Source organism: Heliangelus exortis, chromosome 6 (assembly GCF_036169615.1).
Source record: "Heliangelus exortis chromosome 6, bHelExo1.hap1, whole genome shotgun sequence".
Lineage (NCBI taxonomy): Eukaryota > Metazoa > Chordata > Aves > Apodiformes > Trochilidae > Heliangelus > Heliangelus exortis.
In genome coordinates, this window is record NC_092427.1 from 34,298,194 (window position 1) to 34,324,687 (window position 26,494).

Here is a 26,494-nt window from a genome sequence, read left to right on the forward strand (position 1 = left end):
GTTTAGGTTGGACATTAGAAAGAATTTCTTTCTGGAGAGGGTGATCAGCCATTGGAATGGGCTGCCCAGGGAAGGGGTGGATTCTCCATCCCTGGAGATATTTCCAAAGAGCCTGGATGTGGCACTCAGTGCCATGGGCTGGGAACTGCAGCGGGAGTGGATCAAGGGTTGGACTTGGTGATCTCTGAGGTCCCTTCCAACCCAGCCAGTCTAGGATTCTATGATTATCCCTCATTAGCTCCTCTGGCTTGCTTCTTCTCCTTTACCTTTAGCCCTGCTACTTGTTCTGCTAAAGTTGCAAAGCATCCATTGTGGACTGAAAATAACAAGTTCTACCCTTCTTCCCCCCTGATCTCACTAATCTACCTCACTATTCCTAGCTGATGTTTTGTATTTGCTTGCTTTTAAGTGTAAGAAAATAAACAAACCTCAAGAGCAGCTATTTGTTAGCAGCTTTTCAGAAGCATTAGCAGCTGCTTTCTAAAGTGTATGAGCTGTGAATTCATCTCTTTTTGTGCTTCCAATTTTCAGCCACAAATTAAAAAAATCCTCTACAGAATGAAACAGGGAAGTAAACCTGTCAAGACACTTGTGCTCTATAATCACTGTTCAAAGGCCATGAGGAACTACTGACAGATTTTTAAATTTTGCAGTCTTTTTTCTTTGATATACTGAGCTAGACCAGCAAATCATCATGACAGCATTTCCAGTTCCTAATTACAAGATATTCCCACTTGAATATTTCAAGAGGTCTCTAAAATATTTGCTTGGGGGAGTAATGATACAGATAAGTTACTTTATGAAAAGATAAATTACTTGTAGTTTAAATCCCAGGAAAAGGAGACCAGAAACACTATGAAACAAAGTGTAACTACTCTGTCATCTTCTAATGCTCTTTGTGCAACAAAGGATCTTCACCTTCCAAAAAAAGTAAGTATTGGTACATGTAACCTTGTAAATTTGTTACAATATCCCCCAAAAAAACTTTTTAAATAGTTTTAAAACCAGGCAATTCGGTTGTTTATAACTGCTCCACCAATACCCTCTATTTACTGGTATTTAAATGGAGGCAATTGTAAAATGCAGTATGAGTTAGAAAACTGAAATAATACTTAAAAGGCTTAATATTTAAAGTATTTGTTCCATTAAATACCATTGCACTGAATAATAATGTAAAAGCACACTGATTAACAAAAGGCAAGGTCAGATAAATCTCTTATTCATATCAAACCTTGGAACTTAGATCTTAACAGCTCACTTTCATAGTGATTAATTTTACTGAGGTGTTAAAAATAAAGGAGAAAATGAAAAGGCACGAGTCCTGTACCTCAAAATATTAATTCTATAGAAGTAAAGACAGGCTTCTAACACCAGCAGAAATTGAGGTACTGATGAAATTATTGAAAATTATTATTATTGAAAATCTGCCTTCTCTCACCCTCACTTTCTATAACTTCTCAATCATGCAAATTCTGATTTATTTTTTACACATGTAGTGTAAATCATGAACATCATATATTATACTGTTAAATAACATGTCATAGGTTATAAATATAGAAGCCTTATTATAAGTCTTAAGAATGGAGATATTTTAATTTGTATAAATTTACTTTTAATAAAAAGTGCACTTTGCATTTTTTTGTTATAATACCTAGAACTCTCAGACAGTTGTGGACCAGTAACTGGAATCATTTTGGGATACCACACAGTATTTATTTTTCTGACAGGTGATTTGTCAACACACACCATGTTACTGTCAGGAAATGTAACAATAAATAAAATAAAACAGTAGTGAACAATTTATAGTGGCATTTACTTTACTGTGTTTCATTTTAAGATGCCAACCATCGTATCTTTTTCAGTTTTGGCAGCTTGATGGCATCTTCTTCAACTCTTTTTGAAATATCAATTCCAAGTGGAGCTCTAGAAAATAAAAATTATGTATTTTTAAATAACAAGTAACTTTATTGCCATATCACACACATCTGCAGATTCACAATTTTTATTTATTTTTTTTTACAGGGTGTGGGACTCAGTATTTTTTTGCAGGTTCCCTGCACTGTAAGTCTGTCTGCATGACCAGCAAACTGGTCCATCTGAAGCTGTACCTAGAAATATTACACTAAGGAAATGTTTGCATTTGTAGCCATTCCCAACTCAGGCAAACACAGCTGTTATTTCAAAGCCATCTTTTGGGGCTTAGATTCTGATTTTAGCTGCTAACTCATTTTACATCTCACTGATGAAGGCAAGACATACTGGAGACTCACAGCTATCTCTCCAGGTGATAATATTTGCCAGTCTAAGGCAAATAAAATTTAGTATTTTAATCACTGAGCTATATAAGGCAAGTGATTTTTGAAGAGGAATATTTTTGTCATTTTTCATGTGAAAAAAACCATTTTCCTGGAAGTGGAAAGGGAAAAAGCTGAAAAAAAAACATTTCAAGTTTTAAGACCAGCTCATACTTATGAACTTAGAACTTTTTCAGCCTTAAGTCTAGGATCCACTTAAATCCATGGAGCAAGTCTCACCTAAAGTAATTTAAAACCCAGTATTATCAGTGGAAGGGGAAAAAAAAAAAGTATCAGGTGCTTGTCAAATTCTTTTTTCATATGGATGGCTCATAAGGAATACAAAATTTGACTTGAAGGATTTTGATTTATGTCTCCAGTGACTTAGAAGTTAAAGGGAGTGTATTACAGCTTAACTTGCTCCAGCTTTCCCACACCAAGAAGACACAGAACTGTCAGGATGCCTGGTAACTGAAGGTCCTGATCCAAACCAAACAGAAATGCCAGACACCAGCATTCCTATTTCTCAAGCTTCTGTGTCCTGCAAAGATGCTCCTCATCAGCTTCTGCTGTGATTTTTAGTCTACACCTCCCCTACACCCTGGAGAAGACCAGCTCATACTTATGAACTTAGAACTTTTTCAGCCTTAAGTCTAGGATCCACTTAAATCCATAGAGCAAGTCTCACCTCAAGTAATTTAAAACCCAGTATTAATTTAAGAAAAAGTATCAGGTGCTGTCAAATTCTTTTTTCACATGGATTGCTCATTTGGAATACAGAATTTGACTTGGAGGATTGTGATTTATGTCTCCAGTGACTTAGAAGTTAAAGGGAGTGTATTACAGCTTAACTTGCTCCAGCTTTTCCACACCACAAGAATAAGACACAGAATTGTCAGGATGCCTGGTAACTGAAGGTTCTGATCCAAACCAAACAGAAATGCCAGACACCAGCATTCCTATTTCCCAAGCTTCTTTGTCCTGCAAAGATGCTCCTCATCAGCTTCTGCTGTGATTTTTAGTCTACACCTCCCCTACACCCTGGAGAAGACCAGCTCATACTTATGAACTTAGAACTTTTTCAGCCTTAAGTCTAAGATCCACTTAAGTCCATGGAGCAAGTCTCACCTCAAGTAATTTAAAACCCAGTATTAATTTAAGAAAAAGTATCAGGTGCTTGTCAGATTCTTTTTTCTCATGGATGGCTCATTAGGAATACAAAATTTGACTTGGAGGATTGTGATTTATGCCTCCAGTGACTGAGAAGTTAAAGGGAGTGTATTACAGCTTAACTTGCTCCAGCTTTCTCACACCACAAGAAGACAACACAGAACTGCCAGGATGCCTGGTAACTGAAGGTTCTGATCCAAACCAAACAGAAATGCCAGACACCAGCATTCCTATTTCCCAAGCTTCTTTGTCCTGCAAAGATGCTCCTCATCAGCTTCTGCTGTGATTTTTAGTCTACACCTCCCCTACACCCTGGAGAACTGGAACTATACCGAGTCACTTACTTTGGTTCGTAGCGGATGCCTTCAGCGCTCTGTAAAACACCAAGTCCTGCACGTAACCTTTCAATGCCATTCCTAAATGAGAAAGCAATCAGGTACAAACATGTCCTAACTGAAGAGGTGTGTGTGGTTCAGCCACCAAAAGCAGGAGTTTGTGACTGGTGTCAGCCTTTAAGGGACATCCTAGCAACACAAAGAGAACCGGCACTTACCATGCAATCATGACGCCGTTATCAGTGCACAGTCTTGGAGGAGGACAAAGAAAAGCAAAATCATTCACATCTGCCAAAGTCTGTAGACCTTTTCTGATATACTGATTGCTTGCAACTCCTCCTGATACAACCTGACAGCAGTTTCCAAAAGGAAAAAAAAAGGCATTAACTCAAACTCAAACAATTCAGGGTCACACTGAACTAAAATCCTATTTACAAAAGTTACCAGATTACGTTCTCAAAACAGCAATAAATAACCCATTTGAAGGTTAAAAGGTATATTTGAAGATTAAAACGTGTAAGAATATGGTAAGTCAGTTTATTTTGCTAAAAGATATTCCTGAATAAAGCATTTTCTAACTAAAACAGCTGCTGCGTATTGGGGAGCAATAGGTCAAATTATGTAGCCTAAATTGTTATGGGAGGTCAGATTAGAGGGTAAGAAAATACTTTTCTAGCTCAAAACCAAACTGTAAATATTTATGACTACAAAAATACAGTAGGTCAAATTATGTAGCCTAAATTGTTATGGGAGGTCAGATTAGAGGGTAAGAAAATACTTTTCTAGCTCAAAACCAAACTGTAAATATTTATGACTACAAAAATACCACGATTAATGAAATGCTGTCATACATACTGACATCTTCCTTCTCTATTAGGGCAGCAAGTACACGGCATCTATCCTGCAATGATGTTACCAAGTGAAATATGAAAAGAAAAGAAATAAATACCCACCAAAGCTGCATTTTTTGATGGCAATAGGCCATGTTTTCTGCAGAACAGGATGGCTCTGTACGTCCGCTGGATGATATGAACAGCCACTGCGTGCTGCACAGCAGCAGCAAGATCCTCCACACAGGACAGGATCTCCCCTTCTTGAATACCTATAAAAATGTACCATCAAACAGGTCGTTCCCTCAGTATCATCAAACCCAAGCTTTATATCTGACTTTGTTTAAAAATACCTTCTTCTTTTTCTTTTTCTGCAATGGCTTTATTGACAAGGCTCTGAAGTCCAGAAAAAGAAAAGTCGCAGTTCCGGTAGCGCTGCAGGGGAAGTCTGAAGGGGTGCTGGTTCTGGTTCCCAGTCTGAGCCAAGTGCTCAATTGCCTTCCCCCCAGCCATGCCATGGCACTCTGGGTGCTTTCTTAAAGACAGGCGTCTTGCTACCTGGGGAGGTAATCAGCAAAAGACTTGGAAAAGAGAGCTAAATTCATTCCTTCTCTAACTGCATCACTGTGTTGTAGTCATAGAATCATAGAATCATAGAATCCTAGAATTGGCTGGGTTGGAAGGGACCTCAGAGATCATCAAGTCCAACCCTTGACCCACCGGTGCGGTTGCTAGACCATGGCACTGAGTGCCACATCCAGTCTCTTTTTAAATGTCTCTAGGGATGGAGAATCCACCACCTCACCGGGCAGTCCATTCCATTGCCTGATCACCCTCTCCGTAAAAAAATTCTTTCTGATATCCAGCCTAAATCTCCCCTGGCACAACTTAAGACTGTGTCCTCTTGTCTTGTTGAAAGTCGCCTGGGAAAAGAGACCAACCCCCACCTGGCTCCAACCTCCTTTCAGGGAGTTGTAGAGAGCGACGAGGTCTCCCCTGAGCCTCCTCTTCTTCAGGCTGAACAGCCCCAGCTCTCTCAGCCTCTCTTCATAGGGCCTGTGCTCGAGTCCCTTCACCAGCCTGGTTGCCCTCCTTTGGACCTGCTCCAGGACCTCGATATCCTTTCTGAACTGAGGGGCCCAGAACTGGACACAGTACTCGAGGTGTGGCCTTACCAGGGCTGAGCACAGGGGCAGAATCCCTTCCCTGGACCTGCTGGCCACGCTGTTCCTGAGCCAGCCCAGGATGCCATTGGCCTTCTTGGCCACCTGGGCACACTGCTGCCTCCTCTTCAGCTTCCTGGCAATCCAGACTCCCAGCTCCCTTTCTGTCCATGGAGTAAAATTAGACATCAAAAAACCCAATCTAACCTGAGATGACAAAATAAGATGACTTGTGCTGGCTGGATTGTTTGTTGTATTTTTGGTTTTGCTGGAGTAAAAAGAAATGGAATTCTAGAGCAATTTGGGCAAACATGATGATCAATGAATTTTGCAGGATGGGCTAACTGACCCGTTTTTATGCTACAGGCAACACACCCAGACCACCACACTGCATTACCAGGCAGGTAAAAACAGAAAAAAAAGCTGATTTCAACTTTCAACAATCCCCTTTTCTGACTCCTTTAATTAATACGCACAACTACTGTTTAAAAACTCTGCTTGAGTTTGAGAACAAAACTCGTAGGTGATTGATCACTTTTACAAGCTGAATTCAGTGACACAGAAAAGATTCTAAAGGCCAAATGAGGTTTTTCAAAAGAAAAATTATAAGAAGTGTTTTAATTAATATGTATTGTTTTGAAACTGACACCATCTTTTAAAATATCTCCATCAACCTTCTCAAATTCATACAGCCTGTTAATATAATGGTTGTCAATGAAATTTCCAACACCAGTTTTGGTTAAGTTGTCTACTTGCTAAAAATACAATTAATTTACATACGTTTAAACGGACGGTATGTGTAGATTTATAACACCCTTGTGTCTTAAATATTTTAAATATATATAAACAAATATATAAAAATAAATATATATATTAAAATTAGGAATATTAAAATATTATTAAGTATAAGAATTATTTTTGAAAGTTAAACAAAGCTCACATTGTGCTTTACTACTGTTTGTGGGCTGATAACACTACCACTATGTAATATAACTGCATTAAAAAGAAAAAACCCTACACTAGAGATTCACTTATGTTAAAAATAATATTACCTTATCCAGCATGTCACCTGGGGCTATATCTATGGACTGTCCAAGCAGAAGGAAATCTGAAACTCCTCGAGCTACTGCCAAGATGCAATGGCCTCCAGAGAGTAAAAGGACCAGGAAGGGGAACTCCACGGGCTGTGTCAGCCTGATGGTCAGTGCATGAGCCTCCATGTGATGGATGGGGATGAAAGGCTTCTGGTACCTGCTCACCAAGCTGGAGCTGTACTGCAGCCCCACCTCAAGGCTCAGGGCAAGTCCTGGTTTCACTGTTGTTGCAACAGCTGCAAGTTCATGGACAGAAACCCCACTGACTCTCAGCGCCTCTTTCACGACTTGCTCGATGTTTTCTCTGTGAAGCTGCTGTGCCACCAGGGGAATTATTCCACCTGCTCTAGTAAAAACAACAGACAGGAATAAAGGAAAGAAAGGAATAACAGAAAGGAATAAAAAAACCCCACCTCTCTGCCTTGTTATATTCATCCTTGTAATATATGTTCATGAATTTGTATTCCTAACCAGTGAAATTCAGAATTAAACTGAGAAAGAAGTGAACATGGGGCTAGACAAAGCAGTTAAGACATGTAACTTTCCACTGTTTCAGTGTGAACAAAACAAGGCCCCAACAAGACTAACTTCTGTCTCAAAGATAATTAGGAGTGTAAGTCTTGTTCTTAAAAGGAGGCACTGCCAAGGCCAACTAGGAACCAAAAGAATGTGAACATCTGCAAAAGGAGAACATAAAGATGTCACAGCCAACAGATCAGGGGAAAGTTATGGCTAGGGTCTGATATCGTCCTGTAACAATATAATGAAGTCAGCAAAATCAAGAAAGGTAAAAAGTTCAAGCTTGAGGAAGACTTCTTACTTCATCCAAAGACCCCCTGAAAACCCCCGGATATCTCCCCAAAAGAGGACTCTGCCCAGACTCCACCTATCATGAATATTATAATGACATGATGTAGTCCCTATGAATATGTATGTAACACACCTCCTTTTGAATATTCATAGAATTATAATCAATAAAAGATAATTCTACAGTTTTAGGGGGTGTGTGTGAGTGGATTGGAAACTCCCCATGCGCCCAGCTGTTTTGCTCATTGCAATTTCTATCTTATTAATCAATCACAATTTTATTAATAAATTAAACCATTAACAGAATATTGAGTCAGGTCATTTTTAACAATCCTGAATGTACATTCTCAAACAGACATCTATGCACCATTAGAGAGTATCATGGGGGGGGGGGTCAGGAAAGCATTTAACTGACCCTTTTTTGGGACACATTTATCTCTTACATCTGCCTGAACACTGCTCCAAAACAAGGCCTGTTACTTAATATTCACAATGCCTTAATCCACTTGCCAGTTCATGTACTTAGCAAACAGTGCCTACATTTGCTTAACTTGCCTCTAAAAAAAACCAAGACATTTGGTGATTTTCACAATAGTAAGGATTTAATCTTTATCTCAAGCTAGGTAAGTAATCTGCCTCATTTTTAAAGAAAATACTGGAGGAAACTTGCTAAACACAGCATTTCTTTCCTCACCCCTAAGCAGTATCTCCACCAGAAGGTGGTGTTGCCCAAGAGATAGTTCTTTACACCCACCTGCTCCTTGCTGAGTTTTCTGTCAAGAAGGCTTTTATACAGATGGCATCACCAGTAACTAAAAAACTCATTATTAAGGTGAAAACCCCGAGAAAAGTTGATCCTTACTGTAAATGGATTTCCCTCTGGCAGTGCAGTGCTTCTCCCAGAACATGGCCAGCATCATCCACCACAGCAGCACCGGTGTCATCACAGCTTGTCTCTATTCCCAGGACTAATTTCCCAGGATGCTGTTTCCCAGAGGAAGCAGAGCTGCTGCTCAGCCACGCAGCTCGCCCGTGCTTCAAAAGGCTTTTGGCAATGCTCCTCATTGTCAAAAATCCTACCCAGTAGTTATGTCTAGGAAAGAATTGTACAGTTTATTATTAGTGGAGGGTTTTTCAAGCAATTGCTCTGGTTTGATTTTCTGGATTTTAGTTGGAAGTTTACATGGCTTTTAAAGTTACAAATGACCACTGCATAAAGAGGGTGTGGAGCCTCCCTCCCTGGAGATTCCCAAAACCCACCTGGATGCACTGTCTGGCCTTCCCTGGGTCATCCAGCCTTGGGAGGGGGCTGGACTCAAAACATCTCTGGAGGTCCCTTCCAACCACTAACATCCTGGGATTCTATTAAACAGCCCCAAATTGTGGCAGGGAATGTTTAGGTTGGGTATTAGGGAAAAATTCTTCACCCAAAGGGTTGCCCAAGCTGCCTGGTTGTACCAAAAGAGGAGATATTTGTTTATTTATTTGTTTGCTTTTAATTCATGCTGTGGAAAGGGTCTTTTCTCATCTATTGTGGAAAATAGACAATTTTCCTGCTGTCAAGAGGCAGAGAGGGAATTTTATGCTGCAAATCAAATTACTGAAGTGTAATTGAAAAGGCAGCATTGCCTCTCATCTGTACCTTTCACTACAACTTTAAACAAGATAATTTAAACCACCTTGTCATTAAAAAAGGGATTTAAAAAAACTTTTTTAAGGCAACGGCTCATAGAAACAGATAAGGGAAAGGAAGGGAAGGGAAGGGAAGGGAGAATGAAAAAGAAAAGCAGGAGGAAAAGCAGGAGGAAAAGCAGGAGGAAAAGCAGGAGGAAAAGCAGGAGGAAAAGCAGGAGGAAAAGCAGGAGGAAAAGCAGGAAAAGAAATAAAGGAAAGAAAGTAATGTTAAAATACTTACGTTATACTGAAAAAGACTAAATCAGGGATATCTTGGTTTGGACAACTGTAGAATCAAAATCTTTGTCTTTTCCAACCCAAACATTTCCGTGATTCTATAATATTTAAGACACAAATCAAATAACAACAAAAATGTAATAATTTAAGAGCCGGGAGCTCACGCCGTTGTTTTACCTCAGGACACCTCTTCACCCATCCTCGCAGCCTGAGGCGCTCCCTGCAGTGCTGCGGGAGGGACACAGACACCGCGAACCGAACCGAACCTCCTCAAACCTCCTTCCGGCCGCGTCGCCCCCGCCTCCGAACCCCCGGTTCGCCCTCACGCACACCCACGTACTGGTATCGCGATATATCGCCGCCTCACGCCCTCCCCTTTTCCCAGCAGCCTTTCCGACCCGCAGGGAACCGATTCCACCCGGCCCGGCCCGGCCCGTCCAGCCCAAACCGGAGGTAAGGCCGAGACGCTCCCCCGGTCCGGCAGGAGCGGGCGGGCGGAACCGAACAGCCCAGCGCCCTCTTACGGAGGTCCCGGTAAGAAGAGGCAGCGGTCCGAAGGCAAAGTGCTGTGAAGAGGTTCGTACTCGCAGCCCGAAGCGGCGCTGGGCCGGTACCGGGGGTCCCGGCACCACCCACCGCCGGCTCCGTGTGGAGGAATTCGGGTCCTGTCTGAAGATCTTCGTCCCTTTTGACACAAAAGGGAATTTTTCAAGTGGCCATTATTTTAAAATTAGCCCCTGAATCGCTCTCTGTACAAATAACCCAAATAATTCATCATTTCCAACTGCTGAAAAAAAGAAAAATAAAAATCCGTAACTCATGATTTATTTTTTTTTTTTAACGGCATCTTTATCGATACAGTAAATAGCCAGAAAATCCTCTCAGCAAGAAAAGAACTATGCCACTGAGGGCTTTTCTCTGGTTTTTTTTTTTTTTTTTTTTTTTTTTGCTCCTGTCACCACAACCAAAATGTAAATCAAGTATTCAACAGAGTCTTCTGTTAAACCTGAGCCAGTTTTGGCTGGCAGACATATGGCAGGCTTCAAAAATTCATCCTTTTTACAAGATAAGAGTAATAAGTGCTCAGAGCAAGAGCTGTACCTCCAGTCACTCTTCTTCCAGAGTTGATGATGCACAAGATTACTCCTTATTACACAGTACCTCTAAAACACAGCATTCCTCCACATTTCCAAGACATGCAAATTACTTAATTTTTTTTTTTTTCCACAAAAACATACAGTTAGTCCATGTGATTTGCCTATGCACCTACTTCTAGTTCAGCTTCTACTCTTAGGACCTACACAGAGTTTCTCTTTCATGATCTGACATTGTTGGCTGCTTCTCCTACAACAGCAGAAACCCTTTTCCCCCATCATTACCCTCAGCTACTGAAAAATAAACCTGTCAGTCAAGTAGCAGAGAAAATAATTAAAAAAAAAAAAAAAAAAAATCTATACCTTAAAAAAAATTTCCATTTTTCAAGCTGTCCCATTTACACATGGAAAAGTCATTATCTTGGTAAGCAAGATGAAATAAACCCAAGAGTAGCAACTTGTAAGAGCATACATAAACTGAGCCATCAAGTTGTAGAAATCCCCTGAGCTGACAGTTAAGGACTTTCTTCAGTATTTATGACAAAAAACCCACAAAAAATTAAAAAAAAAAAAATATCACAAGAACAGATAAGGCATGAATTACACCATCAGTTTATGCTAGCTGTCACAGTACTTACTGTGAGACAAACTTTTACAATGCAATGACAAGCACCACCACCTACAATCCATACAGCAGAAACTGGCTACTTTCACTTAATGTGAGGATGTGGCCTCACCAGTCCTTGGCCTTGAGCATCCTGGATTTCTATGCAAAGTTACCACCTGCATTATGGTTGACTGAGTATTTGTGAAACGTTGCTCTCATTTCAACTGGTATTTGCACCTTCCTAACAAGTCACCAGCATCAGCCAGACACACACAGTCCTGGTGGAAATGACACTTCAGAGCTGGGCCTGCCCAGTTCTTCATGGAAATCTTTCATCTCAAGGTTTCCAATTCACATTTAAGTATTTGAAGGCATCTTCCTAGAAACTCGACTTCCATCCCAGACAGGGATTAGGAATTGTATCTCAGATGTAAAAGCATCTCTCACTGGATATGACAGATACACAGCACAGCTGACTACTCATTTCCTTCACCTGGGGAGCACCAGTAGCCATGGCAGGGGTGGTCAGTGTCAAACCTTCTGCTTTAGTATTTATTGATGCCAAAGATTCGGACCCCATGCAGCTGTGGCAGTTTGGGGATAAGCACGGTCAGGAGAGAGGTTGTGTTGAGGATAAAATGTGTTGGATCATACTTGGTGTAGAAACTCGTCAGGAAGTACCTGTCAGAGAGAAGGGAGCAAGCTTAGCTGATGACACCTTTGTCTGAAAAAATGCAGCAAACAAAACCACAGTCAAAAAAAGTGCTCTAGTAACCAGTCCTGTTTTACTGATTAACAAACCACCTGTTCCTCTATTAAATCTCCCACCTGAGGTTCTAGAATATCCACAGCAAAACTGTGGACTCACAGTTTTGTGAGTCCACACAACTGTGTCCAACAGTGGACTCCCCACACTTCTCATGGTGCATTTCTCCCTGCCCCCCCCAAGTCTCCCAACTTCTGCAGCTGCAAGTCCTGATTTATGACCCAGGTTTTAAATGCTGTAAGATCCGTTACCAAAATATTCACAGTTCTGCTACCCTTGCAAGCTCAGTGACAAGGAATTTGACATTTTCTCAGTGCAAAAATCATTTACACTGAGCACATCTGTGACTGGTGTGACTTCAAAATGCTTCCTGTCTGGCAGATGTTACCAGCACATATTTCTTTTAAGCTTGTCCACAACCTGTTCAGCTGACAGAATAAGAAAATGTGACTCAGAAAATACTAACTTCTTTATACTTTGAGCCAGTAATTTAATCCCATTCTTTGCAAGAACTAGTCACAGAAATGAGGCTATTGGATTTTTTTTCCCAGCAAATTCAGCTGCTTATGCATTTTTAGTGCATGAAGAAAACCATACACTAGTGTCATGAATGCAAAATTCCCACTGGAACGTGTGAAGCTATCTTTGAAGAAAATAAGTATTTTTTTTTTCAGCACATAATTTTTTTCAGTTTGTCTGATTAGTGAAGCAACTTGTTAATACAATCCAGATATTCCCTTCCCCTCCTGCCCTGCCATGAAAATGGACAGCTTCCTTAAGGAAAAAATAGAAATACTTTTAAAGTTGGTTATTAAATAAATATCCGATTTCCTTCAGTTATACAACCACACGTTGTCAACAGAGACAGGCAGTGTAGAATTCCTGATGTATTTACATAACCAGTGCAAACAAAAGACAATTTGAACAAAGCAAAACCAACATATAAAATCTTGGAGCCCATTCCACACTCTTCATAACCCAAAAGTTGCAAAATGATTAATAAATGCTGTCACGTGCATGTGAGAAAGGCAGTTAATTTATATTTTCAGTATTTATGACTTCACAATATCCTTAGTTTGTATTTTCAGTATTTATGACTTCACACTATGTTAAAAAACTTCAAGAGTTAACTCAGTTTTCCCCAGTGTTCCTAATCTTTAAAACCTGCCCCATTAATAACTGTTTACAAACTTCCACTTCAGTAGGTGAATTACAGTGTTGAAAGCTGCAGGAAGAGAGATTGCTGATGACATGGCCTGTAAACATGTGCTCCCTACCTCTGTCATGTGGAAACAAATAAGCAAAAAAAAATAAACAAATAAATGCTTTTTAGAATGTAAATTGCAACCCACTTTGTTGCAGCATTTGAAATTATGGTTTTATGACTCAATTAATCCATAATGCAGTTTTTCGACTCACAGAATTATAGGAGAGATTGTGAAGAATTTTCTTGAAGATGTAAATTGTACTCCATAATCCAGTTGTTCCCAGTGTGTTAGCAGCCTGGCTTTCCCCTGATCAGGTGTTTCAAAAGGAGTCCCCTTTACAGCATGCAAAAACACATACATTCCCTGGAAAAAAAAAAAAAAAAATGAAAACAGTGGCATTTTCAGCTGTGCTTTTTTCAAGCTGTTTACACTGTTCCATGCATTGTGGTGAAAAAAAAAAAAAGAAAATAAAAAAAAAAAAGAGAATAAATTAATTCTCCCCCAGAAGAGCTGTTAGGCTGTAACAACAAATTACAGCAGAAGGAAGAGACAAGAAGTGATTTGCCTGAGGTTGGGCAGGCAGTGGCATCTGATCCACTGCCTCATCTTCCCCATTACACTGCAAAAACTGCATCAAATCAACAGAATTAACAAGCACTCTTAGCAAAGTTCAGGATGACCAATTTAGATTACTGCTTGCCTAAGCCAGTGTTAAATGAGTTATGAGGTAGAGTCTGCATATAGAAAAAAAAAAAAAATATCTATGAATACTGGCAGAATTTCAAGAACTTCTGAAAGTTTTCTCAGTCCCCCCCAACCCTGTAGCTTCAGATACTTAGAAGCCAACTACCAGCAACCTATTGAACACCATCTCATTGCTGCTTTTGCTTATCTACACCAAATTGTTCTTCACTGTTGTTTCTATTTGATGAGGGCATCCCACATCTGCTCTGAAAAATCAACTTGTGCCCAAAGATCCATCAGACATGGCACTCCACCCCCTCTCAGTTTTAACAACCATTTGTTTTCTATCAAAGAGAACACAGCAACTCCAAGCAGAAAACATCCATATTCTTTCTTTCAGATGTTTTCATATCTTATGCACAAACTGAAATTGTTATGGAGAGCTTTATATGGAGAAATACATATATTTTATATATATATATAAATTATAGAGAGTGAGCTTTATATAACCCCTTGTTTCTTCTGCATTCTTATGAAGGTGAAAGTTGAGAGAGTAATTTCACATCTTTTTCTAATTTTTTTTTTTTTTTTAACAGCCCCTTGACCAGAGGCCTATTAACCTAAGAGAAATAATTTGCTTGATTAATTCATGATGCTTGCAGTGTGTTAGTTTTAATAACTTCATCAAAAAAGCACTTCTTGGAGAGATCCAAATGCCTACTACACATTTTATTTCACACTGGCAGTTGTAGAAGGGACCACAAAAAATGCTTTCAAGGTCACCTAAGAGTTTTCCATTAGTGGAAAACCAGGATTTTTTTGTTTGCTAACATTGAAGTGCTTCTTTTTTCAAAAGAAGAAAGCACCATTAAAATGCTGAAACATCCATAAGTGCAGTTTATACTCATCTTCTAATGTTCCACAAAAAAACTACTTGCCAGTGCATGTTCTCATCATCCCTGTTGTCATTATAGCTACATGCAATTAATTCAGTAAGGCATTTAGGAAATACTTAGTAATTCTTGGCTCTGCCAACATTTTCCAAAGTCAGGCATGCCTGGGTGCTGTCAAACACACAAAATGCTCAAATGATGCTTACTATCTCACTTTTCCTTTTCAACTTAGCTACAGAAATATAACCCTTGAATTAAAAAAAAATATATTTTTTACAGGACTATAGAGGATATTATCCAACCTCAGACTTTGAACTGAACTCTCTTTTTCCTAAGTAAAAAAGAAGCTACCTTTTTGTCAAAACTTCTCAGCTCTTTATCTTAACCAGCTGAGTTAGCAAACCTCAGGCATGATGCAAATTGCTGGATGATGGCCTTAAAATTATTACAACAAAATCACAGTATCCTGCTGAGAGGAGGAAGAAAAGAATCTTAAAGTCTTCAGCTTCCCAATCATTTGCACACAAAAGTAATGCAAACCACAATCCACTGAATAACAAATGGTTTCAGGGCCTGGGTCAAGGCAGTCCAGTTTTCCCACTGCTTTCAAGTAAGATTTTTCTTATGTCACATGTAGTGACAAATTTTTCAGCTGATGTCATCAAGTCCTACTGAACTAAAACCTATGTAGCTTGAGGAGAAATCAAAGCAAGAAGGAAAAAGAACACAAATGTTTCTGTCTAAGAAAACAGGGAAAGTGCTGAAATGAAACGTTTTGGGATAGCAACAGACTTAGGCAGAAACATTAGATAATACCCAAGCACCACAAATTCAGTATATTTCATGGATTCAGCACAGCTCTAACAATATTAAAAATGTTATAAAAATCGTGCCAACCGACTTTTACATTTACAAAATTCTAGCTTAATTAAATGCCTTTTCAAAGAATACATAAAATAGGAGGAAGATTGCCTGTTTTGTGCTTAAACCTAAAGTGATCACATATCACCCCTCCCCAGAAACACCCAACTCATTTAACAGTGGATAAGCCAAGTAGAGGGGGAGTTTGGTCTAGCTGGACATCATTAACCGTACAGCCTGGCTATTTTCCTCTTCTCCTGCTACTAAAAATAAATCTGTATGACCAACTTTTCAAATTCTGTGATAAGGCAGGGTACTTACCAGGTTGTGAATCACATTTGTTAAAGTCCAGGCGACAGGGACACTAAAGAAAGGAATGCTGAGCAGGACAATGTGCAGCAAGCCAACTCCGAGCGCGTATGTCAGCCACATTCCACGACTGTTCATCACCCTCGTGTTGGGATTTACCTCGCTGTGGGCAACTCCTACGTTCATTTTCACCCTATAAAACAGAGCTGTTTGAAGAGTGAGGCTACTGTTAGAAAGAAGTACTTAGCAGGGGTAGTTTTTGAGTTTGGGAAAAGGCTTAAAGTTTGGGAAAAGTCTTAAATAAGCAGACAGCGCAAGCGAAGATGTAGCTCAAGAGCTTCAAAGGATGGTTCAGAAAGAAGGCAATCCAAAGGAGGTGATTTTTTGGAGGTTTTTTTTTTGTTTGTTTGTTTACAAAAACCCTAAACAAATAAAACCTGAAAGTCTGCTATAGAAGGGGGACATTTGGAAAAAAAACCCACAACAAAAAACAAACTAACAACAAAAAAAGTCAATCCAAAGAGCTGTTGAGAACTCTTCTAAATAAACAACAAAAAACTTCCAACAAATAGAACCTAAAGGGGCATTTGAAAAAAAAAACCAACCAAAAAACCCACCAAAAATCAAGAAGCTGGAGATGCAAACCCGTAAGAAACCAAGCTTTGTAAATTTTGTCCCCTGAATTCCTTTCTTCATCCACAATATCTGCAGTTCTTTCCTACTTTTTCAGACCAGACAATTTTCCTCATGTTTCTCATTCATGTAATGGCTAATGAAGAATTCTGCAGTGACCAATTGTCACCTACTGCTAGGAAGAACCAACATGTAGTATTTTATGCCTGCTTTCCCTGCAGCACAGGTTCCTACTTTTCCTCCTCTCCCCACCTGTTTGTTTTCAGGCCGACCTTTGCCTTTCAAATCTTGCTGGAAATAGCCAACGGGTTCTAAACTTTTCTAAGTAACAGGCGTACACAAAGATACAGGGACAAATTTCATACCATCAATTTATTCAGGAGGCTGACAGAACTTAAGGGAGGTGACACTCGCATCCTGTTGTAATAAAATTTGTAATGATAATTAAAAAACCCTCATTGCGTGCTTCATACTCACGTGATCTTTTAAGACATTTAATTCATGGGACTGGGATGAAGACTTCCTAACTTCCTCCTAAACCATTACTGAAAGTATTTAACCACCCGTTTGCTTTCAGTGAGAACTTTGTTTCTTCCTTCGTGCTGCAGAGCTCTGCTAATACCCAACTATTTTGCCCTATTAAGCAGACCGTGGGGGGAAAACCAGACGTGATGAGCCTGAAACCGAGTCTGGGCAATGCCGATTTTCACCATTACTTCTTACAAACTCTTTCAAAACCTGCATGGAAGCGGGGGACCCCTTACCCGAGAGGGGAGGGAGACGAGAGGGGAGGGAGACGAGAGGGGAGGGAGAACCGAGGCTCTGCCCCCCTCATGGCTCGCAGCACCGCGGCGACCCCGTCCCCAGGCAACCCCCTGGGGCAGACCCTTCCCTTTCTCCCTCTCTGCTCCTCTCGGTTCCCACCTCCCCACACGGACACCTTCTCTCTCTGCCCCCGGTTTCTCTCCCCAGCCGCACAGGGGCAGCGGGGGACGCCGTGCCCGCAGAGGAACCGGGGCCTTCCCGCACAGCCGCCTCCCTTGCGGGCCATGCACCCTGCGGACCGCCCGCCATGCCCCCGCCGGGCCCCTTCCCGCCGCCCCGGCCCGCCAAGGCCCCGCCGCTCGCCTCAGGGCCGGCTCGGCCAGCGGCAGCCCCAGGGCCTGGTGGTAAAAGCACCGGCGCGCAGCCGGCAGGAGCTGCGGCCCAACCCGGCCCGGCCGGACCCGGCCCTCCCTCCTTCCCTGCTCGCCCTCCATCTCCCCACCTTCCCGGAGTCCCGCCGGCCCTGCTGTGTCCCGGTCCGCTGAGGAGCAGGAGCGGAGCGCAGACCGCCGACCGCAGGTAGAGCCCGCCGGCCGCCCGGTGGGCAGGGCTGCCGGGGAGGGGCCGGGCCGGGCCGGCAGTACCGCCCACGGGAGCAGCGGCGGGAGCGGGGGCGCCGTGGATGAGAAGGTAGCGCAAGCTCGGAGCCGTGCGAGGGCCGGGAGCCCGGGAAGGGCGTTGTGGTGGGGCAGCCGTCCGGCCTGGGGAACACCGCTGCCGCTTCCCCCGGGGCCGAGGCTGCTTCCCCCGGGCAGCCGAAGGCACCGCGGCGGGAAGCGCCGTCCCGGGCTGCGCGGGGAGGGTTTGGGCCTAGGCCCGGGCCTGGTGCCGCGGCCTCTGAAGCGGGGCCGGGCCCTGGCGGGGAGCGAGGCCCCGGTGGCCGGGGTAGAGCCCGCCGTTCCCCGCTGGGACTGTTTGGTTCGCTCCTCACCGGCCCTCACCTCGCCCCGGGGCGCGGCCGTGTCTCGGCGCTGCCCTCCCGCTGCTTTTCCTCACGGGAAGCAGAAGCGGGAATGAGCGGTTCGGGGTAAACCCTGAGGTGATGGCCGCAGGTTTTCGTCTGCAGCTTTTCTTCCCCTTCCCCACCCCATAAACCGAAGAATTCCGTGAGTGCGTTGTTCTGGGGGAGCCCCAAGAAATGTGGCTGCTGGAGAGGGGTTTGGGGGCTGCTCTAGGAGGATGTGAGGATGGAAGTGTGAAATTTTGAGGGGTTTTTGCTCACGGTGTCCCTTCCGGGATGCAGCACTGGGGCTGTTTGGAGACCCTGGTCCCTGGGGCTTCCTTCAGAGGGGTAGGAGGTTTGTGTCAGTGATGGTGTTGAGACACACAAAATCCTACACCTTCCCACAGAGCAGGGGTTGCCATGGGTCTGGTTGGCGAGGAGTTAGAGTAGTGATGTCACTTTGAGCTGAAATATGAACATTTTAGCTAGAAGTAATTGGGTGTTGGATGTATTGTCGTCCATAAATATAAATACCATAAGAGAAGCATCCCTCCCTCTCCCAGCAGGTGCCCCTGGGATGTTGCAAGCTGCCTGGTTGACTACATACACCTTAACCTCCACCTTGCCCAGGGTGGTTTGGGTCCAGGGAAGGGACCTCTGGAAGTGTTGAGGGCCAGGTTGGATGGGGCCTTGAGCAACCTGGTCTAGTGGGAGGTTTCCCTGCCTACTCAGGGGGGTTGGAATTTGATGTTTTTCAAGGTTCTTTCCAATCCAAACCATTCTAAGGGAAGGGCACATAGGGGCTGCTTCCTCTCCCAAAATGCCTGCATCAGTAACACCTTGTAGAAAATTTGTGTTGGGGATCTGCAACAGTTCTTTTTTTTTTAAGACCCTCTCTTGTCTTGGTGTCTTTGGATAAAGATACCCAGCTTCAGTCTGGCACTTGTAATTAGCTAATCATGAAGCACTTTACCCAGGAGTCATGTGTAACACATGAGTGCATGAGCAAACCTGCCTTTGAGTGCAGGATGGGTGGAGAATGGATTGATGGTAGCCCTGAGGAGAAGGACTTGGAGATGTTGGTTGATGAGAGGCTCACCATGAGCCCAGAAAGTCAACTGGATGCTGGGCTGCACCAAAAGAAGTGTGGCCAGTGGGTCAAGGGAGGTGACTGGTGATTGTACCTCTCTACTCCACTCTTGTGAGACCCCACCTGCAGTACTGCATCTGGCTCTGGGCTGCCCAAAATAAGGACATAGAGCTGTTGGAGTGAGTCCAGAGAAGGGCCATGAAGATGACCAGAGGGCTGAAGCAACTCTTGTATGAAGAGAGGTGAAAGGTGTATGAGAAAGGTGAAGTTGTTCAGCCTGAAGAAGAGAAAGCTCAGTGGAGACCATAGAACAGCCTTCCAGTACCTGAAGGGTCTACAGGAAAGATGGAGAAGGGCTTTTTACAAGGGCATGGAGTGATAAGACAAGGGGTAATGGCTTTACACTGGGAAAAGGTATATTAGGTTAGATATAAGGTTAAATATATAGGTTAGATAAAGGTTAGATATAAGGAAGAAATTCTTCACTGTGAGGGTGAGGGTTCTCCAGGGAGGTTTTGTATGCCTCATCCCTTGAAGTACTGAAGGCCAGGTTGGATGGAGCTTGGAGCAACCTGGTCTGGTGGGAAGTGTCCTATCCATGCAGGGGGGTTGAAACTAGGTGATCTTTAAGGTCCCTTCCAATCTAAACCATTTTATGATTCTTTGCATGTACATGATTAATAACTGGTCTTTCTTCAACAGCACACATCTTCCAGTGTTCCCCTTATTTTCCAGTTTGTTGGAAGACTGATTTGTTAGATCTTTTTCCTACATCTGAAAGGCAAACTCCCTTTGGAATAAGTAAAAAGAGAAAACCTCTTTGTAGTTGTTCTCAGAAGTTTCAATCCTGCTTCCTCTTCAAAACACTACACCTTCTTTTCCCCCCAAGTGACCATGTTTTGTCTTTGTCTTTTATGTTTATGGAGTGGCAGTGTTTAGAAGGATATCAAGGCAGAGAAGCCTCCTGTAATTGTTGTATCAGCTGCATGGATATCCCTGCAGGATAGTGATGCTCTGGGCTGTTGGCTGCAGTCCCTCACTGTGTCAGGGGAAATCTGGGTTTGCTTCATTCCTCCACACGTGCTCGTGTCCTTGGGATTGGTGCTGAGCTTGTGGCCTGTGTTTTCCAGCAGGCAGCTTGGATGGGGAAGCTGCTGGGATTGTTTGATTTTTCAATGTAAATAACATTACATGATGAAACCCAGTAAAGAGAGCTGCTCTGCAGGGGGAAAAAAACCCAACTTCCTCCTAGGACAGAGAGCAGCCCAAGTCTGAACCAATCTGCAGGTGCAAAGAGCTGTCTAGCAATGGTCTTTCTCCCTCTTTTCTCTTACTCATGCTAAAAATGTGGTTGAGTTCTTTGTGTCAGGTTACAGGGATCAACAAAGATTTTTTCCTGGAGTTTGGTTAAATGGTATCTACTTGGGTAGTTAGAAATGGATGAGATCCACTTGCAGTCTCTTAATGGTAAAGTGTATATAATGCAGCAGGAGTTTTAGAACTCTTTGTGTTTTCTGTGATTAAACTGTTTTATAATCTGAGGCATCTCCCTTTTCAAGTGGAAGATAAAGAGATTTAGAAATAAACTGACCTGCTTGAGGGCACAGAGTAAGTGAGATAAGATAGGCAAGGTTGTAATTTGGAAGTTTTTTTGAGTTTTTTTCATTATTGCCAGGAGATCACATTGCTATTGGATCTGATCACCTCAAACCATTGTGCTTCCTCCCTGCTGCTCTACCAGCTCCAAAACAGGATCCCTTCAGGTCATGTTTTTTCCATGAATATTTGGGTATTGGGGATCATACACACAACACAGAAATTTCAAGTGTAGGGGGAAAAAAACCCAATAAAAATTTCAAAAGTTCTACTTGTGTCTGTGCTGGAATTAGACCTGGTGCTGGGTTAAGTATTTTACCTCAAGATGTTTCTGACTAGCAGTGTGGGTTAACACATGGTCTATTTTGTTGTAACTGCAAGATCACAACCACATGTTATTGTAATTTAAAGGAGAGGACTATACCTGTTTGAGATAATATACTGTTCTGCTCACATTATCTTGAAATTCAGAAACTTCTTAATTAGAAGTTTAATCTATTTAAAATAATGCTTTCCACAGGTGAAACTCCCATTGACTGCAAAGGAAGCTGGTTCTTACTGTATCTTGAGAATTTGTAGCTGTGATGTTGTGTTTCACCTATATTTAAAAGTTGTAAAACATTTACTTAGAAATGTGCATTTGTAATGCACCTTTTACATTCTTTTTCTTATTCTGCAGGTTCTCTGAATCCTGCTTCACAATGAAACAGCTGCCAGCAGAAACAATTCGTCTCCTTTCAAGTTCTCAGGTGATTACATCAGTTGTCAGTGTGGTGAAGGAGCTGATAGAAAATTCCTTGGATGCCAATGCCACAAATATTGATATTAAACTGGTATGTTCTCTTTACTTTACTCTTGCAAGGAACTGGATTTAAGATAAGGTGCAAGAAAAGTTGTTTCAGTGCAGATGTGTCTTTTAGGCTTGTCACTGTTCTGGGAATGGGAGTATATTAATGGTGTTTATACATATATATTTTAACCTCAAATTAAAATGGTCTGAAATCAGTTTTCCCCAAGCTGGAAGGTTTTCTGAAACCCTCAGGTTTATGAGGCCTCACTGAAACAGTTTTATTTGTGCTCCTGAGTGTATCTTGAAGAGAAACTGTCAGCTTCTTTAATACTACTTTTCCTCCTTACAAATTTACTTTTTCTGATTAATAGCTTGTTTTAAAAAAATGTTGGAGTTCGATTGCAGTGCTGAGCTGGCATGTTTAATTCTCATTTCAAAATCTTACCAAGTAGGTGAAAATGGAAACAATGGAAGAGGTCATTGAGGGCCATGTTGGATTTTTTGGTAGGACTAATTACTGCCTGGTCCCTCATCAGCATGATGTGTTCTGGCTACTTCTAACATTTTATTTTTATAAGATGTGAGAAATAAGTTGGCATAACTTAAAGATAGTTTCTGAAAAAATAAAATACTTTTCAAAATAAGAAACTCATACTTTATTTTTTTTTCCCCTCATAATTGGGTAAAATGGCTAAATGTCAGCTTCTCTTGCTTCCATGAGTGTTTCTGGTTTGGCACCACTTTGCCTCCTACTTAGTAAGAAGGTGAGTTGTTACAGTCTATATAAATGGATTTGTCTAGAATTACACCCAGTTTCCTTTCCTGCAAATCAGTGAATGTATAAGCTATTCTTGAATTAAATGTTAGATAAATGCTTCTAATTAGGAGATCAGTTAAATTGCTGCTCATTTCTTTCTCTGTGTCACTGCTGTATTTTCTGGATGAGTCTTAAGTGCTTTCCAGCTGAGTATGCAGATACCTTCAGATGCCCAGGAACAATTTAATTGCCTTAAGTGAGCTGAAGATGCTCAGTCTTCATGATTGTCTCTGGTGGCCTTCATCTCAATATTTATCTTGCTTTATGAATTACTCCAAAGTGAGTGAGTAGTGTGTGCACTGTTCTGGGGGTAAGAGTATTAGAATCAGATCTTGTGAGGTGATCAGTAACTCAGGCAATCAACAGAAGGTGTTGGAGCCTTCAAAAATTATTAGAACAAACTTTGTCTCTTTTACTGGGATGCTGATAAAGAGGAAGGAAGATATCCAGAGGAGAAAGCCCTCTAATCAGCCTGTGTTTCACAGTGCAATACCCAGCTGTTTCCATTATGAGAGATCCCAAATCAATTAAAAAGAACATTTTCAACCATTTCCAGTGCATGAGTCATTGCATTACTGCTACATTCTTGGTCAGTTCAAGATCTCCATATTTCTAAAACAAACAAATCAGCCTGGCTTTATACAGCTAGTCAGTGAGTAAATTAAATTTGCTATTTGTTACTCTGTGCTAGTTGGAGTAGACAAAGCTTGCACTTTACACAGCTGTACATAATATTACTGTAAAACTGGGGATTCTTCTGGGAATATTTTTTTTGTGATAATATTTTTATAATATCAAAAATATATAAAATATTAAATAAAATATTTTATATAAAATATAAAATATATATGTAAATATTATTGCCTAACATTTAAATAACGTTGACCACATAATAGAGTTCAACAACCACATTGACTCTGAGTTGGTTCACAAGCATAGCAGTGAAGAGAAGCTTTGAAATTTCATTTTACAGCTTAATGGTGTTTACTTGAAACTTGCAGCATTTTCCTTGTTTTAACTTTTTCCAACTGGATTAGGAAGGCCAGCTGATTCATTCAGACTTGTTACCCAGTTTGCCTAAACAAAGGCAGGAATGGGTTGCTTGAAGACAGACAGGAGTTAACCTGTGAGTGGAAGGATTCTCAGGTAGACTCTGGTAGTGGTCAGCTTTATTTAGAACTTTTGGCTACTGTTAAATTCTTGTTTGCTTTTTGGTTGTCCAGACTCCAATAGGTGATGTTTGCACTGAAAATCAATGAGCTTTTATACAACACTGAGAAAAATATCAGCTTTCATTGTAGTTCTAGATAATGTGATCATATTTTAATTAAAAGCCAGTTCTTTGATTATAAACTGAACTGTGGCCTTTCAGGAACAGCGTGGCCAGCAGGTCCAGGGAAGGGATTCTGCCCCTGTGCTCAGCCCTGGGGAGGCCACAGCTTGAGTCCTGTGTCCAGTTCTGGGCCCCTCAGCTCAGGAAGGAGATTGAGGTGCTGGAGCAGGTCCAGAGAAGAGCAAGGAGGCTGGGAAGGGATCCAGCACAAGTCCTGTGAGGAAGGGCTGAGGGAGCTGGGGGTGTTGAGGCTGGAGAAGAGGAGGCTCAGGGGAGACCTCATCACTCTCTCCAACTCCCTGAAAGGAGGTTGGAGCCAGGGGGGGGTTGGGCTCTTTTCCCAGGCAACTCTCAGCAAGACAAGAGGGCACAAGAGGTCTCAAGTTGTGCCAGGGGAGGTTTAGGTTGGACATGAGAAAGAATTTCTTTCTGGAGAGGGTGATCAGCCATTGGAATGGGCTGCCCAGGGAAGGGGTGGATTCTCCATCCCTGGAGATATTTCAAAAGAGCCTGGATGTGGCACTCAGTGCCATGGGCTGGGAGCTGCAGTGGGAGTGGATCAAGGGTTGGACTTGATGAGCTCTGAGGTCCCTTCCAACCCAGCCAGTTCTAGGATTCTATGATTCTATAAGGTGTTGGGTAGTAAAATATGAACATGGTGGAGCTTGTTTTGTTGTTACCAGCAGGGTCAAGAGCCTTCTCAGCATGGCTGTGCATTAAGCATGTGTAGAATGATGGGTTTATTCCTTGTGTGGTGTCCTGCCCTTTGGTTAAAGTATGCTAAAAACCACTGCTGCAGCAACAGAACTTCTTATGTAATGATAAAGAGATTCCATGGGCATCAGGCTGTCAGTTTCCCTACTGACCTCTAAAGAAAATAATCTTCCCAGTCCAAGACCTGGATTAACTAACAGAGAAGATTAGCAACAGTGTGTGTAAGTAGTTGGAGCAGGATCAGTATTCAGAAAGGGTGAACCTTAGCTGCAGTTTTGCTCCTGGTCTAGAAAATGGCTGTTGTAAAAGGTAGACACTGGTTTCTGCACTTTTTTTTTCCCAGTGGATGAAGTGGGAGCTTTAATCCTTGGAATTTTCTCAGGGGAAGGTTATCTCTGGGTGATGTTCCACTGCACTCCTGATCCATCTCACCACCTGCATCCATCTACATGGCACTCCTCAACATTTCTGCCTCCTGTGATCATCTTGATGAACAAAAACCCACCAAAAAAGTAACCCAGCAGGAAAAGTTGGATTATTTTTGCCAGTTCAATAAGTTGGGTTGACTTGAGTGTTCTCAGGAGTAGCAGAGAACGGACACAAAGGTGGGACTGTGCAGTTGTAAGTAAAGGAGTAGGGAGTTGCACCACATGGTTTGGTGTCAGTGATCTGGTAGAGCAACTTAAACATCTCATGAGATCATGATCTCAGTAGTATTTAGGTCATGTAGGATGGTGGGAGTTGGTGTAACAGAATAAAAAGTTTAAGCACTGTAATATGCAACAAAAAAAAAAAAAAAAAGCGTGCAGGTAAAAATGAACTATATTAGAAAAGAAATAGAGCATCTTTCTTTCATGTAAAATTCTGATTCAAGTTGAAAAGATAAATTTTTGCTTTTCCTGAGCAGTTAAGTGGTCTGGAAGTAGAAATTAGTGTGGAAAATAATGGCTCACTGTAAAATGCTTGAACCCTTTGTTTTCATGCATACAGCAGCAGGGTAGAAGCTTTTCCATTTATGTCTCATTTTGTGTCTTTCTGTTCAGTTGAGGTGTATTGCTCAGCTTCTGTTTGCTTTGCAGTAGGAGGTTAAATCAAATATTAGTAAAAGCCTTGCTTTTCACCTCAAGATAGTTTTAGCACCATTCATTTTTACAGAAAGTGAAGTGCACCCACATTTCTGTTGTATATCAGGTAGTTAAATATCTATTGTTCTGTGCCTAGCTAAGAGGCTTTTGATGTTTCCTAATGCAGATTATATGTGAACACAAATAATATCTTTAGATCACTTCCTTTTGTTTTTAATGCCTTTTTTTTACTTCAAGAAATACCCCTGGGAGTACACTGTATTTTATAAGAACTCTCTTCAGTACATGCCCAGATGGAACAACAAAGTTAATTCTGCTGAATGAATCAGCTTTCTCTGAGCAGCCATCATGTGCTCTGTTCATTATCATTGGTAGAAGCCACTCAGTCAAGATGCTCTTTCTAAGCAAAGTCACTTTTAAGGTCTCCTAGATGTATTACACACTGCAGTACATTTTCCTGTATGTTACAGCACAATCTTTCCAGCCAGGCATGCTTCTGTAAAAGAATTTTACTTGTGATCCTGCAGCTCTCACTACTTTCTGCTCTTGGCTTCTGGTTCTTTCTTGGGTATGATTTACATGTGCAAATTATAATGTAGCTGAAAGGAAGCATTTGTTTGCTCCACCTGCTTGAAGTGTTAT

At 41.7% G+C, this 26,494-nt stretch overlaps 3 protein-coding genes across 7 annotated transcripts in view; 1 reads left to right on the forward strand and 2 right to left on the reverse strand.

The window, feature by feature from the left end:
* Positions 1 to 1,794: 1,794 nt before the first annotated feature.
* OSGEPL1 (O-sialoglycoprotein endopeptidase like 1) lies at positions 1,795 to 8,968 on the reverse strand. Of its 2 annotated transcripts, none has more exons than XM_071747802.1 (7): positions 8,556 to 8,968; positions 6,845 to 7,232; positions 4,983 to 5,187; positions 4,753 to 4,901; positions 4,018 to 4,148; positions 3,809 to 3,880; positions 1,795 to 1,923 (listed from the first exon to the last, which is right to left on the reverse strand). In XM_071747802.1, exons 1-7 carry the CDS (start codon positions 8,756 to 8,758, stop codon positions 1,833 to 1,835), a joined length of 1,239 nt encoding a protein of 412 aa, XP_071603903.1. In that variant the 5' UTR covers positions 8,759 to 8,968; the 3' UTR covers positions 1,795 to 1,832. The 2 variants fall into 2 exon arrangements, with proteins under 2 accessions (XP_071603903.1, XP_071603904.1); XM_071747803.1 differs by having other exon boundaries at positions 6,845 to 7,227; positions 8,556 to 8,966.
* A 1,459-nt stretch (positions 8,969 to 10,427) lies between these two features.
* On the reverse strand, positions 10,428 to 18,075 carry ORMDL1 (ORMDL sphingolipid biosynthesis regulator 1). Of its 2 annotated transcripts, none has more exons than XM_071747809.1 (4): positions 17,927 to 18,075; positions 16,039 to 16,219; positions 13,491 to 13,642; positions 10,428 to 11,986 (listed from the first exon to the last, which is right to left on the reverse strand). In XM_071747809.1, exons 2-4 carry the CDS (start codon positions 16,210 to 16,212, stop codon positions 11,851 to 11,853), a joined length of 462 nt encoding a protein of 153 aa, XP_071603910.1. In that variant the 5' UTR covers positions 16,213 to 16,219; positions 17,927 to 18,075; the 3' UTR covers positions 10,428 to 11,850. The 2 variants fall into 2 exon arrangements, with proteins under 2 accessions (XP_071603910.1, XP_071603908.1); XM_071747807.1 differs by having other exon boundaries at positions 16,039 to 16,232; positions 17,927 to 18,053.
* Positions 18,047 to 26,494, forward strand: part of PMS1 (PMS1 homolog 1, mismatch repair system component) — a 50,067-nt gene continuing 41,619 nt past the window's right edge. For 2 of the 3 annotated variants that reach the window (XR_011726592.1, XM_071747805.1), the window contains exons 1-2: positions 18,047 to 18,114; positions 21,793 to 21,946. Coding sequence is in view for 2 of the 3 variants with exons in the window: in XM_071747805.1 (XP_071603906.1) it covers positions 18,107 to 18,114; positions 21,793 to 21,946 (162 nt within the window). In the remaining variant the exon portion in view is untranslated. Of the gene's footprint in view, positions 18,115 to 18,272; positions 18,591 to 21,792; positions 21,947 to 26,494 lie in introns of those variants that run through there. The other variant, XM_071747806.1, reaches the window with a different exon arrangement.